Below are 15,661 nucleotides of genomic sequence, written 5' to 3' on the forward strand. Positions count from 1 at the left end.
AGGAAAAGGTGTGCTTTTGTGGGAGGAGATGAGCCTTCATGGTTTTGGAGACATTTTATTTTTTAATCCTCACACAAACACAGTTTTGTCATAAAAATCCTATTTTGATATTTCAACACTCATTAATGGTTTAATAATGTCAGGACTTTCTCCAACACATGGCTGGTATGAAGCAGCTTTGGGGAACAGTAGGACTATAGGACATTGGTTGCTTTTCATTAGAGTTACTTTGCATGAGACAAAATCTGAAAAATATAACCATGCAAATCCATCACCTTTCATCATAGATAAATCAAAATTTGATTTGTATATATATTGAAGACTTGATATCTGGAATATGTAAAAACTTGGCAGAGAAAATAAGCTTGAAAGAAAAATAGTAAAATGTTATTAACAATGCTTACCTCTGAATGTTGAGATGGGAATTGGATGGGAAGGGTGTATTCTGGATTTTCTACACAATTAAGTTATGAGCAGGTATAACTTTTGTTTTTTCATGAGTCTGTTTTTTCTCAGCAGTATGGGGAAACTCTTCTAGGTACCTTTGTAGTTACAACGGTGACATAACTTCAGTTAGAATGTCTCCATTGTGGCACCTTTAGCCCTTGCTTTTTTGATATGGCTGTTCCTCGCCCCATACCCTCTCCTGCCATTCATCTTTCTTGCTCACTCAGCACAAACTCCATACATTACTACATTACTTCTTTTCACCTTTGCTCATTCTCTTTTGCCCTATGTTCATATTGGTTCTTGATCCAAGCTAAACTGCAAGCTCCAACGGCCAATTGATGATGACATGCAGTTATTGGTCAAGATGCCACTCTGCCAACCAGAGAACTGACGTAAGCTTTATTGTGTAAGAAGAAACTCAGAGTTTCTCTCAACCTGGCTTATATTATCTATTTAGGCCAAAAGCGATGCTTGAGCTTTTTAAAGTTCTTTTCCTACTTGAAGATGGCTTTTGGCTTAATTATGTTTCTAACTTGACTATATTGCAAGATATTTAATAGATTTCCTGGACCTGAGGGGCAGTGGGGCATTCATAGATGTTAAAGCCAGAGGCCACTTCTGCTCCATTCTGCTAGCTTCGCAAAAACCTTTACATTAAGTATAAGAAATAATTCCTCAAGTAGAGAAAACTGATCATTTTTGCATGTATTTTTTTAGTGTGTACTGAGTAGAAACCAATTAATGATAACGTGTCTTAACCTTTCACTATATGTTTTTCCAAAGTAGCAGTCTTTGTTGGTTTTGAAATGATTAATTGCTTTATATTCAATAAAGTCCTGTTTTTGTTAAAGCCGAGCTATATTACCTTAAAAGCAATAACTTACTATGTTTGTATCAATATTATCTTCTTGCCCCTTCTTCTGTACATGTCCAGCATCCTAGCATCAGAATGCTTTAGCTTTAGAAATACATTTTTACTTAGTGCTTTTTTGCCTTAAACTCTTCACTACTTTTAGCCCAAGCTTACTGAGACTGCATACTGCATGAAGGCTGATAGTGCCTAATTCCCTAGTCAGAGGTTATGGTTTGGGATAAGCAAACCATAAAGGTTGTGGTTTGCTCTGTGGAAGCTAAAGAAAATAACTTGATTATCAATAGAAGTATAACTAAAATGACACTTTCCAAAGTCTCTCACTGTGTAAAACAAAAAAGGACAGCAACTAATTCTAGTCTTCTTGTCCCCCTGACACTATGCAGGTGAGACCATTTTGAGTCTCTAAGCTCAATTTTTTCAGCTTTCCTCCAAAAGAGAGTCAGCAATAATTGGGAAAGTTTGTCTTAATTATTCCATGAAGGCATCTTTCCTACATTTTTCATAGCAGTGAGTGGTCATCCCAGAGCCTCTAACCTAGTGATCATTCCTGCAATTTATAGCAATTTTACTCTTAATCTACCAATTGGTTCTTCCCGTACTCTCCAGACTTCCTCTTTTATTTCTCTCTTATATTTGGAAGTAGGTCTTAATGTTAATTTTCCTTTTCCAATCTCTGCCCATCTATATTCTTCCTCACAGCTCTTAGAGTTAACCTTCTAAAAGATGAGATCAAATCTTTCTCTTCCTTTAATTCTTTGACTTCCTATTGCTTACAGTATTCAGTCCAGGCTCCTTTATGTGGTATCTGGTATCCTTCGTAGCCTGGCTCTTAAACTTGTCTTTTTAGCCCTGTCCATAACTGTTTCTTGTGTGCAGATATCTATCCTCTGCCAAACCAAACTAGTGCCAGTTCTCAAACATGTTGAACAGTCACACACCTTTGTACATGTTTTCCTTCTTCCTAAATACACTGTCTGTCTTCATCTTGTCGCCAGTGTGGAGGCTTCTGCTCCTCCTTTCTGACCCAGTTTATCTTCCACTTCCTGTGAAGTCTTCCCAACTCCATTCATACCCCAAGAGATTAGTTTCTTCCTCATTGCTACCACAGCATTTCTTTCATTTTAACTTTTAACATTGAACATTATAATTACTTATGTATAATAAATCTGATTTCATGGAGAAGCCACTTGGCACATAATAGGCAATCACATGTTTATTGGAAAAAGGAATTACTTATTTCCATTACCTCTGTAAAACTCAAGATACTGTAGATATAAATAATAATCTAAATCAGGAAGGAGGGGAACAGGGGGCTGAATGGTGAGAAATCACCAGCTCTTCTCCCTGTCTGGCCATGCCAGTTCCATCAGTTTGTTCTTCTTTTTTGAACCTGGCAGGTGGTGAGGATCCAGGGAAATTGGGCCACACCATGTTAAAAAATGGTCACACCACTCCTATAGGGAGTGCCAGATCTTCTAGTCCAATCCAAGTAGAAGACGAGCCAGGAAGACTACCAAGTCTTAGGAAACCTGTTCCAGAAGAGGACCCAAAGAAGCGACTTGGTGAGAAACTGGGTATTTTAGTTTAAGAGCCATAGATCAGGCATCTTACTTACCTGAAGGTTTGCAAGAGAGCAGGAGGGAAAATGGAATCCAGAGAGAATTATGTTCTCCTCTAGAAATTTCTCAACTAACTGTAGCTATAAGTGGAGTTTTCCCCCGTCCTTCTTTCATTCATAAAATACCTGATTTTGTGATTCTCAGAGATGGACGAGGATGTTAAATATCAGATAACTGCAGATCTTTTTAAGCTGCACTTTCCTCCTCCTTCACTGGAAGGCTGCTGACGTGTCTCCTCCAGTTGCCTGGCTTTTGTATGAAGAATATTTACCATAATGACCCTCTTACTGAATGAGGTGTCACATATGTTAAGAATATTGAGCTTAGGAAATTTTTTCTATAAACTAACCCATAAATTAAGTAATTGATGAAGTTGACCATAAGTCCATAGATATGTTAACATTTTTAGTCTGTCTTGGTACTCTGTCTTCCCTTTTAAATCATATTGTTATTTACACAGGCTCAACTGGAAGCCAGCCTACTTCTGAATCAGAGTCTGTTCCTGAGAATGCACCCAGACAGCCTTTACTTCCCCCTAAAAGACCTCTGTCCTCTTCTCACGAAGCAAATGAAGGACAAGCAAAGGATGCCACTTCCTCTGGCAGCTCAGCAAGGTCCATCTCCTCCATCTCCACTGCTGCCACCACCACAACACCTGCTGCCACCAGCCTAGCAAAAACTGTTAATTCCTCCGTGCCCCCCTCCCCAGCACCCAGGACTCTGCTCACTGCTCCCACCAGCACTAACACTACTGCTGCCCCAAGCATCACTCATACCATCCCTGCCAAGCAGCCCCCTGTCCCTCCCCCTAAACCAGCTCACAGAAATAGCAACCCTGTCATTGGTAAGTAAATTTTTAGGTTTCCCTTGTTTTCAGTTTAGTTTGGTTTGGAATGATTGTTTTATTGAATAACTGGTACAATATTTGATTTGTGAGAGAGTTCTCCATATAATGTCCCTTTGAATGCCCTTGATAAAGAGAAAAGTCTGGAAAATGAGGCAGATAGCTATGCATGGGAACAAGCTGAAATCAAAGTAGCACTAAAATTAGGTTCAAGTTTAGAGGCATTGATACCTATTTTCCTAAACAGTGTTTCTGAAATACTGTTTATAGTTAAGGGACTGGGTATGTGAAGACCACAACAGGTTTGACCTGCATTGAGAAAAGTTTTTTTTTAACCCACTTTAAATTGCCAGTGCCTTCCTTCATCATAAGCTGAGTAGATAAAATGATTGTATAGATGCCAGTGCACCTTGTGATTCAGGCTATGACATAATACCTTCATGGGGAACTGCAAAAGATATTATTTAAATTGTCCTGATAAAATCATGTTTTCTCTTGGGAGAGTCAAGAATTCTACTCTTACTGAAATGAGTGGTGGAAGAGAGAAAGCAAAAAAGATAACCAGTGAGGTTTTTATAGTCTTGGTAAATTTGTTAGTTTTACCTGAACCCATTTAGGTCTGCCTTCTTCACATAAATGTATATTTTCTTAAAGGACTTTTCAAGTTAGGGAGGATGGGAGAAGGTGTTTATCAGGAAAACTACTAAACTTAATATACTGCTTAGAGTTCTTGTTAATGATTGGAGGAATTAAAAAATGTGCTTATTCAATGGCTAATACCACCCCTTTGTGTGGGGTGACTAGAACCTTGAAAAACAGGCTCAGAATTTATTGCTTGACAGGTTGGAGGCATACTCAGCTTGATAAAAACAGGATGAAGATCATTATTACTATTATCACTATCTTGGATGGATAGTGTGTTGCTTTATCTCTGAGGAACTTGAGGAACTTTCATATACTTATTTTCAAAACCTCCTTGTGAAGTAGGAAAATGATTTTATCTATTATATAATTAGAGCAGTTGCAACATGAAGAAGTTGTGACTCATTCAGGGTTGCTGTTAGAGAGAGCCCAAGCAAAGGCTTTTCCCCTCTCAAGTCTAGACCTCCGTCCTATTCACCTGTGGTCTCAAACTGTTATCTAGAAGACACATGTTTGCATCCCGATCAGGAGAGCTTGTTAAAACACAGATTGCTGGGAGGACAAATCGGATAAAGGGGGTCAGTTATATCGTGGGAGATAGAAACTCGAGAGCTGGTGGAGATTTTACCGTAGCACGTATAGTTGTCAAACTATATGCTTTACATCTAAAACATGTATATAGTTGCAAACCAGTATTTACTTCAATACAATGTTTTAAAAATAAACACCACCACCACCACCACCACACACACACACACACACACACATACACACACACAGATTGTTGAACCATGCCTTTACAATTTCTGATTAAGTAAGTCTGGAGTAAAGCTTAAGAATTTGTATTTCTAAGTTCCCAGGTAACGCTGATGCATTGGGATAAATTGCTAAGTCAGTGGTACTATAACCTGGGCCAAGCCACAGAGGCCACTCTTGACTACAGTGAGTAGCCCAAAGCAGTAGGCCCACAACTGAGAAATCAGTGCCAGTCCGTGAGTGGTTGTCACCAGAAGGAGAAAAATAGCACAGTTCACACAGTTTTTATTAAGGTTAATTAGATTTAACTAAAAGGATTATTGTTTATTCTGAAACTATGTCCTTCCTAAATCTTTGGTCTTAAAATGCCATCTCTTTCATGAAAGGATTATGTTTATAAGTGGTTACTGAATATCAAACCTTACTTGGAAACAAAAACTAACAACCTGAAGTTGGTCAAGAATTTTTTGTTAATTGTGTTGGCCTATAAAATCCAAACATTTGGATGATATTGGGCAAGTCAACCTCTGTAGCCCTTGGTTTTCCTGCTGTAAAATGGTAAAAATTATCTCTTTTATAAGAGAAACATGAAGTCAAATAGAAAAATACTTCAGTGTTTTCAGGGGCCTTTCCATTTGCTATAAAAATCCAGGATATTATTATTGATAGTTTTATGATACAGAATTATCTAGATATTCTGAGGATATGGTAACAATAGGCAGTTGTGTGTGTGTGTGTGTGTGTGTGTTTTATTGCTTTCTACACATTTCATTTTTTAAAATGGTAAGCAGTTAAAACTAAAAGAACTTTATATCTGCATTTTTTCTGTATTCATATTAACGATCTACACCAAGAATCAGTCATAAAAACTGCTGTTATTATTATAGCAGAAAAGTGAGAAATTTCTTATCAGATACTAAGGCAGCGGTCTTCCTTCATCTTTATACATTTGTTAGACCTTCTAGTTATTTAAATATAAATTTTGCTTCAGGATGAGATATCTAGAGAATGGCAAAGCCTCAAGATAGTATAATTTGCGTGAAAGAATGACTGAGCTCAGTTCTAATTCTAGACCGTGGGCTGGCTCCTCAAAGCATTGTAAAGTGACCTTAAACAGAAGTGTTCTCTCTTTTCCAGCTGAACTGTCCCAAGCAATCAGCAGTGGTACGTTGTTATCAAAACCATCCCCACCCTTACCACCTAAAAGAGGCATTCCATCAACCTCGGTACCCGCCTCAGAGTCTACTGCTGTCACCACAAAAGCACCAAGTGATCAAAGAGAAAAGAACACATGCTGTGTGGGCTCTGAGTCACTGCTGATGATCCCACCTCCCTCTCCGTCCCCCCCACTACCTAATCATATACCTCCAGAACCACCACGGTCCCCTCCATTCCCTGCTAAGACTTTTCAGGTTGTGCCAGGAAGTGAGTTTCCACCTTCCTTAGATTTACCCCCAGAGGTTCCCCAACAAGAAGATCAGAAAAAGGAAGTACCCAGGAGGATACCGGACCAGAGCTCTGGAGAGCCCCACACACCCTCTAGGCTGCCCCCTCTCCCACTGCATATCCGAATCCAACAGGCCCTGACCAGCCCACTTCCCGTGACTCCTCCCTTGGAAGGCTCTCACAGAGCTCATTCGTTGCTCTTCGAGAACAGTGAACACTTCTCTGAGGAGAGCAGTACCCTGGAAAGGACCAGATCACTTCCCATCACTATTGAAATGCTGAAAGTGTGAGTGCTTTTAAAGCTTGCCTCTTGTTTCCTCTTCTTAACTTATGTGACCCTACTTTGAAAAAGTTACTTAAAAAGAAAATGTGAGTAAATTTAAAGAAAGAATACTTAATAGCAAAATTTCTAGAATTTATTTACTCTGCTGATTTTTGTAGCATTTTTTCCATGGAAGAAATTTTTATGATAATACAAAAACTTTACGAACTTTTGTATGTGAAAATTGAAGCCACTGGTTTTAGATGATACAAGAAAGACAGTATAACAGGCTGCTTAAGAGCATTAACCTTGGAGAAATATAGCTCTCAGTTCAAATCAGCTTTACCTCTTATTAGCTCACAGCAATATACATTATTTAACCTTTCTGCTCCTTAATTGTGTAATGTGTGAACTGCTATAATGCCTGACTCATAGGCTTTCTGTAAGAATGAAATTAGACAAATCTGAAAGCATCAGTACCTGGCACATATAATTGGTAGAAAAGAACAGAGAGCAGTCTAGAAGAAAAAGAACGGAGCTAAAAGATAGCTCAATATTCCATAAACTAAAGCTGCTTATCTTGTTCTTCATCTGTCCCTAAAAATTCACAGCAGTCTTTCTATGTATGCCTTTTTTTTACTTTTTAAATTCAGACAAATTGTGACAGAACATTAACGCTTTTTGGCAAGTTGAAGGTTTGTCTTTCCAACTGAATGTATTATCATAGAACTGTTATATCATCATCCTAATTGTTACTTGTTTTGCCTCAATCTTTGTACTTGCTGATATTATTTATTTTATAAACTAGAGAGACAGTTTAGGAGTTTGAAGTAGACTAAGTCATAGTACTATGCCTCCAGAATGGAGATGGGTGGGGGAACTTAGTTTTTTTTACTTCTCTCTGCTCCCTTAGATTAGATTATCATTTTTTAACTACTCCATTGATAAACCAAAGGGAACTGGATTAAATATTTGTATTGTGTATCTTCAGTGATCCAGGTACAAAGTTAGATGCTGTGTGGTCCTCTCATTTAACTAAACTAAAGCAAACTTGCATTTCACATGTAGATCGTCAAGGACCTAAGTGTCAGATACTAGTGCTTTCTAGAACTTGTCTGTTTCATTCTTACAACAAGCCTGCAGGGTAGGTATCATTCCCATTTACACAAAAGTTAAGCGACACTACTACAAGCTTGTGAATAAAAGTAGAGCTGGGATTTGGACACAGTGCCATTTAGATTAATAGGTACTAATAAATTTCTTAGCAAGATTGTTTAAAGTTGAGGGAAGGAATTATCAATTTTTTTCATATAGTTTTCTATAGTTATTCGGTATTTTACTTTGCAAGTCAGTTATCCTTTATGTTTCTGAAAGGGAAATAAAGTTATTTTAATTTGTTAGTCCAGACGATGAAGAAGAGGAGCAAACTCAGATATTTGCATTCGATGAAGTTGTGACATCTACCTCAGCTGTTCCTAAACTACCACGGTGTCTACAGGAAGAAGAGGGGGAGAAGGAGAGTGATTCTGATTCAGAAGGTCCGATTCAATACCGAGATGAAGAGGAGGAAGATGATAGCCATAATAGTAAGAAAGGGAGTGAAAGACAAAAGAGAAAAATCTTTTGCAGATAAAGCTACTTTCCGGGGGCCTCCCTACAGGTGCAAGGGGTTAAGTCTCAGCACTATGAAGCTATCAGCAGCTACTGCAGTGTGAGTTCGATCCTCGGCTAGGGAGCTACCCACATGGCACTGCAGACCTCTCCTGTCTCACCCACTGCTCCCCTCAGCAGTGTATTTCAATTAGTCTGTCTGTTCTGTTCCCTACTCTGTCTCTGGTGAATCCTCTCACCCTCCCACCCCCTGCACCTCCGGCCTACACCCCAGCTCTTGTATGCATAAATAAATAAAATTAATCTTTAAAAATAAATAAATAAAGCTACTTGCTGGTCTTAGCAAGTATGAATGGATAAAGGAACCATCTCCCCATCAAGTCTTCTATCTAACAAACTGATGGTGGGAGCCACTGTGAAGAACTCTTGCCCCTGCTCTTCTTACTGTTCTAACAAACCAATGAAAAGGGACCCTGTCGATTGAGTTTATTCTTGGCTAAAATATTATTTATCTTGATATTAAAAAAGACAAGAGTAGAAGAAAGTTGGTATTTGAGCTGTTGAAAAGATAAAAATGATAATGTCCTCCGGACTAATAAGGAATAGAAACATGTTCTTGTATATAAAATAATGAGTATCTTGGGAAGTGTGTTGGTGTGAATGCCTTTTTCCCACCCTCTGTCTATTCTTACTAAGGAGGAAAATGTAGAGGACTGATAGAAGGGAGAAATATCTTTCAGCCATCTGAGCCCATCTGGCTAAAAAGATTTCAGAAGTCTTCAGCTTTACCTCCACCTCTGTGTTAGGTGGGTCATTGGAAGCAAAGTAGGAAGCTGGGACTTATTTGTTCAGATTCTTGTCTAGCTCCAGTTGAGGTTGAGCCTTTGACTTCAAGCCTTAAGCCTCTACGTTTTTTCCTTTTCTTGCTGCAAAGGTGCTCTTGCCAACAAAGTCAAGAGGAAGGATACACTTGCAATGAAGTTGAACCACAGACCACCCAGTGAACCAGAGTCGGACATGAATTCTTGGCCACGAAAAAGCAAAGAAGAGTGGAATGAAATACGGCACCAGATTGGGAAAACACTGATCAGGTAGGATTTTGCCTAGAATCTATTGATTGGATTTGATTATGCTGGGATGGATAGGAGACCTACTGCATCGTGGAACATTCTCTCTTTTTTTAAGGGATAGCGTAACTTTTATTTTTTAAATGTTCCAAAATAAATACCTAGAAGGCAGCAAAAATACGTTGTGAACATGTTTAAAACTACATTTATGGGTATACTTTAAATGATTATTGGCTTTCTGTTTTTTCAATTTATATTCTCAGAAAGAGAAACAAAATGCCCAGGATTAAAGGGAAAAGGCAACAAACCACCTAGACTTAACTCCACTAAAAACATTAAAATTTTTTTAAGTGCATAGGATAATACAAAAGTGGGTATTCACTAAGAAATTTTTATATTAAAGAACTAGATTGCTTTCATACCTTTAAACTAGGATATAGGTATATTTCACATCTATAAACCATTAAGTAGACAGGAATTTTTTTAAGTTTCTAGAAAAGTTAGGTGGTTCCCAGGAGCAAGACCTCTCAACGATGAGGTGCCAACCCAGTTAAACATCTCACCCCTATTTTTCATTATATCTTTTTCACCTGTCCCGTGTAACCACTACTTTTCAGTGTTAGTCAAGTCAGCTGGAGTCCAACCATAGAGAAACTAAATTCAGGCCAGCTTCCTACAGACAGGTAATACTCCTGAAGTCCAGGGATGTAGACAAGTGTATGCCCAACTCAGATGTTTCTCTTAATAACTGAGAGTGTCCATTAATTAAGACGTATTTTCCGGGCCTCTCCGGTGGTGCAGCAGGTGAGCGCTGGGTTGCGAAGCTGCCCGCGGCCTCTGCAGCGCCGGTTCGATCCCCGGCTGCTCCCCGGCCACCGGAGGAGGGTCCCACATGGCGCGCAGACCTCTCCTGCCGCCCGCTGCTCCCCTCAGCAGTGTACTTCAGTCCTTCTGCCTGCTCTGCTCCCTGCTCTGGCTCTGGTGAATTCTCTCACCCTCCCGCGCTTCTGACTGTACCCAGTGATTGTATAAATAAATAAATCTAAAAAAAAAAAAAGACGTATTTTCCCCTACTCACACATCTGGCTTTCCTGTTGGTCAGGATGGCAGCTTTAGTGCACAACTGTGGGCATCTCTCAGCAACATGATTAGACCATCAGGATTAGGAATTAGTTCAGAATAGGAACCTTGGAAAAGATTCTTTTTTCTTTTGTGGCAGAACTAGATATTTACCTTTTGAGTGTTTCACATGTCATAGTATTCTTTGACAAGCTCATTGGACATAAGCAGTGAACAATCTGAAATTGAAATCTAAAAATATAAGAGACTAATTTTCTTTTTTTTCTTTGTTCTTTTTTTTTCTTTTCTTTTTTTTCTAAAGCATTTCTCTTTTTTTTTTTTAAGATTTCTTTATTAATACAAGCACTGGGTACAGTCAGAAGCATAGGAGGGTGAGAGAATTCACCAGAGCCAGAGTGGGGAACAGAATAGGCAGACTGACAAAATACACTGCTGAAGGGAGCAGCGGGCGTGGCAGGAGAGGTCTGTCGCGCCATGTGGGACCCTCTCCAGGGGCCAGGAATTGAACCAGCGCTGCAGAGGCTGCGGGCAGCTTTGCAGCCCAGTGCTCAACCGCTGTGCCACCAGGGGATGCCCAAGACTAATTTTCAATAACAATTTACAGTAGCAGGGCCTCCCCGGTGGCGAAGCGGTTTAGCACTGGGTTGCGAAGCTGCCCGCAGCCTCTGCAGCACCAGTTCGATCCCCGGCTGCTCCCCGGCCACCGGAGGAGGGTCCCACACGGCACGCAGACCTTTCCTGCTGCCCGCTGCTCCCCTCAGCAGTGTGTTTCAGCCCTTCTGCCTGCACTGCTCCCCGCTCTGGCTCTGGGGAATTCTCTCACCCTCCCACGCTTCTTGATGGTACCCAGTGCTTGTATAAATAAATAAAAACAAATCTTTAAAAAAAGAAAGAAAGAAAGAAAGAAACATCAAGAAAAATTATTAAAAAATTAAAAAAAATTACAGTAGCAATATAAATCTTTAACTATACATGGATAAATCTGACAAAATACTGTGTAAGGCCTGTACACTAAAAACTATAATATAACTGCTTAAGAAAATAAAGACAGGGCCTCCTTGGTGGTGCAGGGGGTTGGGATGCAACCTGTGGGGCTGTCCGCAGCCACTACAGCACAAGTTCGATCCCTGGTCAGGGAGCTACCCACATGGCGCAGCAGACCTCTTCTCTCTCCCCTGCTGCTCCCCTCAGCAGTGTGTTTCAGTCAGTCTGCCTGTTCTGTTCCCCACTCTATCTCTGGTGAGTCCTCTCACCCCCCACACCTCTGGCCTATACCCCAGTTCCTGTATGCAAAAATAAATAAATCTTTTTTAAAAAAGAAAAAGAAAAGAAAGACATTAACTAAACAGAAAAATACCATATTCATAGATCAGAAGTCTCAGTATTAAATTTTTTTTTTTAAGATTTATTTTATTTATGGCCTCCCTGGGGGCACAAGTGGTTAAGTCTCAGCACTATGAAGCCATCGGCAGCCACTGCAGCACGAGTTCTATCCCCAGTCAGGGAACTGACCCACATGGCACAGCAGACTCTGCTGTCTCTCCTGCTGCTCCCCTCGGTTGTGTATTTCAGTAGATCCACCTGTTCCCCACTCTGTCTCTGATAAATCCTCTCACCCCCCGCACCTCTGGCTTATACCCCAGTTCTTGGATGCATAAATACGTGAAAATAAATCTTAAAAAAAAAAAAAAATTCTAACCTCTGGTATCTATGAAATCTGACCCTATTTTGAAGGAGAGTTTATGAAGATAAAATCAAGTTAAGATAAAATCCTACTGGATTAGGCTAGACTCTGATACAATGACAGGTGTTCTTATAAAATGATGGAAAATTGGACACAGACACAAAACACTGACAGAGAGAATGCTATGTGTCTGTGGAGGTAGAGAGTGGAGTAATGCAGCTAAAAGCCAAAGAAACACCAATGATTGCTTCACAACCACTTGAAGCTAGGACAGTGGCCTGGAACAGATTCTCCCTCAGGCCCTCTAGAAGGAACCAACCTTGCCATTACCTTGACTTTGGACTTGTGATCTCTAGAACAGTGAGAGAATAAATTTCTGTTATTTCAAGCCACCCAGTTTGTGGTAATTTGTTACAGCAGCCCTAGGAAACAAATACAAGTGTGATGGATTTGTTAAGATACTAGCTATACAGTTCAGATACTATCTGAGAAGTATAAATTAAAAATATGAAACGAGTAACTCGCTGATTTCAGAAGTGGCAAGTTGTCATTGGTTAGTGACATCAGAACTGTTGATGAAACGAGAAGCTTCATCAGATATTTCAGAGAGGACTGAAATTAAGATCACAGTTACAGGGCCTCCCCGGTGGCGCAGCGGATTGAGTGCTGCGCTATGAAGCTGTCCGCAGCCTCTGCAGGGTGGGTTCGATCCTGGCCGGCCAGTGAGAATCCCACATGGTGCGGCAGACCTCTCCTGTCACGCCCGCTGCTCCCCTCAGCAGTGTCTTCAGTCTGTCTGCCTGTCCTGCTCCCCGCTCTGTCTCTGGCGAATTCTCTCACCCTCCCGCACCTCTGACTGTACCCCGGTTCTTGTATAAATAAATAAATCTTTAAAAAAAATCACAGTTACAGAATATCACTCTAAAAAGAGACTTTAAATTCCCATGGTTCCTAAACTATCAATTTATAAACTAAAGAGGGACACTAGAGTCACATGGGAAGCATCACAAAATGAAACTTTAGAAAATGGAAAAAAACATGTATATGTAAAATCTCAGTCCTCATCTTGGTTTCCTAAATCAGAATTTCTGTTAATATGCCTTAAGGATCTGTTTTTATCAGATTTGCTGAAGGAGCAAATTTGTTTGGGAGCTACCGGTTCAGTTCAGATCTTCACTTTAAAGATGAGTACATTCTGTTTGTGGTAATAGCGCTTATTGGCTTCAGAGCTAGAACTAGAATACTGGCCTCCTACTTGCTTGTACAATTCCTTCTTATGCTGTAATAGCTGTATTAATGCTTAAAACCTGAAAATTGTTTCATAAACAATCAGATAAAATAATGAGATATCAAAATAGCTTGAAATTTATTGATTTCTTGCTAGTGTGGGGATTAACATATAGTCAAAAAAAATCTTCATAAACAGTTTAGAATTGGAGGTTTAATGTAAGCAATACCTTGTTTATTTCCTTTCTAGACGACTAAGTCAAAGACCAACCCCAGAGGAATTAGAACAAAGAAACATACTGCAACGTAAGTCCTTCTATGGCAAAAAGTTTGCTTTTTTTAAAGCAAACTTGCAGAAGTCACCAAAAATGTGAATGCTCATAGCCACTGATAAAGTTGTACAGATTTTCTTTATGTATTTTTGGCTTTAACGTACACAACAGAGAAGAGATGCATTTTCTACAGGGGTTGAGGAAAGGGTGTTCTAGTGAGGAAACAGTTTGCATATTTCTACCCCAGAGGGAACAGTGTTCCTCCAGTTTCGTGTTCAAACTGTCCCTATGGTATTATTTAGTGTGCTGGGATACTCCAGAAATTTGTGTTTTAATGTTCTCATAGTATCTTGAGGCCACCTTGGGCATTTGGGGAGATTTGACAGTGCTATAAAAGTTGCTGCCCAACTTTTCTCTGTCTTCAGGGAAATAAGATGGTGCCTGTATTTGGAGAGGACCTTCCTGTTCCTGGTGGAACAAATGCAAGTCCCGGTGCAGCGTCTTCCTGCCTGTTTGATCTCTTAAAACTTTCATCTCAGTACAATCACAAAATAAGACCCTGTGTTTAATTTGCTCTCTGTTTTTGTAACTAACTTCCCGAAATCACATTCTAATCTAGTACAGATTTGATTTACTTTGCTAGATTATAGGGTGAAATTTGGCCTTAAAACCTCCACATTGAAGCAGATTAGGCTTTATTGGGTTACTTGTGAACATGCTAAGTTTGAACAGTCCTCCCCTATTCCTTCATTACCATTTGGAGTAGAGAAAGCCCCCCACAAGTTTTGCATTCACCAGTTCAACCAACACAGATCAAAGACAAGTACTTATATAGGTAGACCCACAGTAGTTGCATCTGTACTGAACATGTACAGATTTTTTTTATGTCATTCCCTAAAAAACGTAGTATAACAACTATTTATGTAACATTTATACTGTATAGATAGCATAATTAATCCAGAGATTATTTAAAGTTATACAAGAGGATATATGTGGATCATATGCAAATGTACCATTTTATATAGGGAACTTGAGCATTCTTGAATTTTGTATGAGGTGCAGTTGGGACCAATCCCTTGTGGATACTAAGGGATCATTATATAAACTTTGACAGTCTCTTAGTGAATTTTACTGTGGGAGCCTCCATAGAGTATCACACAAAAGTTTAGTGTGCTCTCCATTCTCTATTCTTAGTGGTTACTCTAGAGCAAGGATCCTGCTAGGTTATTCTTAGAGAAAACTTATCAAACCATTCATAATGGTTTTTGAATTTAAAATGTAAATAACATTTACATTTAAAAATGTAAAGAACACTCATAGCTCATGTGCAGTAAAAATACAAGTGGCTGACTAGATTTAGTACCATGACTTGCTGATCCTTGCTCTTAAGTATTTGATTTCGCCAGTTGACAAGAAAATTGTCTTGATGAGCCATCACCTGATACAGGCCCCAAGTCTGTATTTTATCCTCGCTTAGAGCCTCTAAAAAAGTAGAGGTGTTGTATTTTATGAAAAGTTGGATATGTAAATTGCTGTTTTGAAGTAACATTCTTGTTTTTGTCAACTATAGCTAAAAACGAAGCTGATCGTCAGGCAGAAAAACGAGAGATTAAACGCCGGCTCACTAGAAAGGTACGCTGCCCAGTGTTTGGTTTCAGACTGACTGCGTGTCTTGTGTTTGACCTATTTTGATTGGAAAAAAAATGAATTTGAGTTGCCTTTGATTGCTGTGAAAATATAGTACCTTATGGAAAATAGTACAGCATAACAAGGGTGTTGGTTTCTTTTTCATATTTACTATTTTAAAAACCTGGTACAAGTAGGTGC

The 15,661-nt window shown here is 39.4% G+C and overlaps 1 protein-coding gene across 3 annotated transcripts in view; it reads left to right on the forward strand.

Annotated features, from left to right (window-relative positions):
- Window positions 1-15,661, forward strand: part of PHACTR4 (phosphatase and actin regulator 4) — a gene marked incomplete at both ends in the record, with an annotated part of 35,197 nt that overhangs the window by 16,829 nt on the left and 2,707 nt on the right. For all 3 annotated transcript variants that reach the window (XM_084243567.1, XM_084243566.1, XM_084243568.1), the window contains 7 exons: window positions 2,722-2,886; window positions 3,404-3,787; window positions 6,323-6,917; window positions 8,295-8,479; window positions 9,439-9,595; window positions 13,813-13,868; window positions 15,405-15,466. In XM_084243567.1, coding sequence (XP_084099693.1) covers window positions 2,722-2,886; window positions 3,404-3,787; window positions 6,323-6,917; window positions 8,295-8,479; window positions 9,439-9,595; window positions 13,813-13,868; window positions 15,405-15,466 — 1,604 coding nt within the window. The remainder of the gene's footprint in view (window positions 1-2,721; window positions 2,887-3,403; window positions 3,788-6,322; window positions 6,918-8,294; window positions 8,480-9,438; window positions 9,596-13,812; window positions 13,869-15,404; window positions 15,467-15,661) is intronic.

The sequence above is a fragment of the Talpa europaea genome (genome assembly GCF_964194135.1).
Source record: "Talpa europaea genome assembly, chromosome: 9".
NCBI classification, from domain to species: Eukaryota; Metazoa; Chordata; class Mammalia; order Eulipotyphla; family Talpidae; genus Talpa; species Talpa europaea.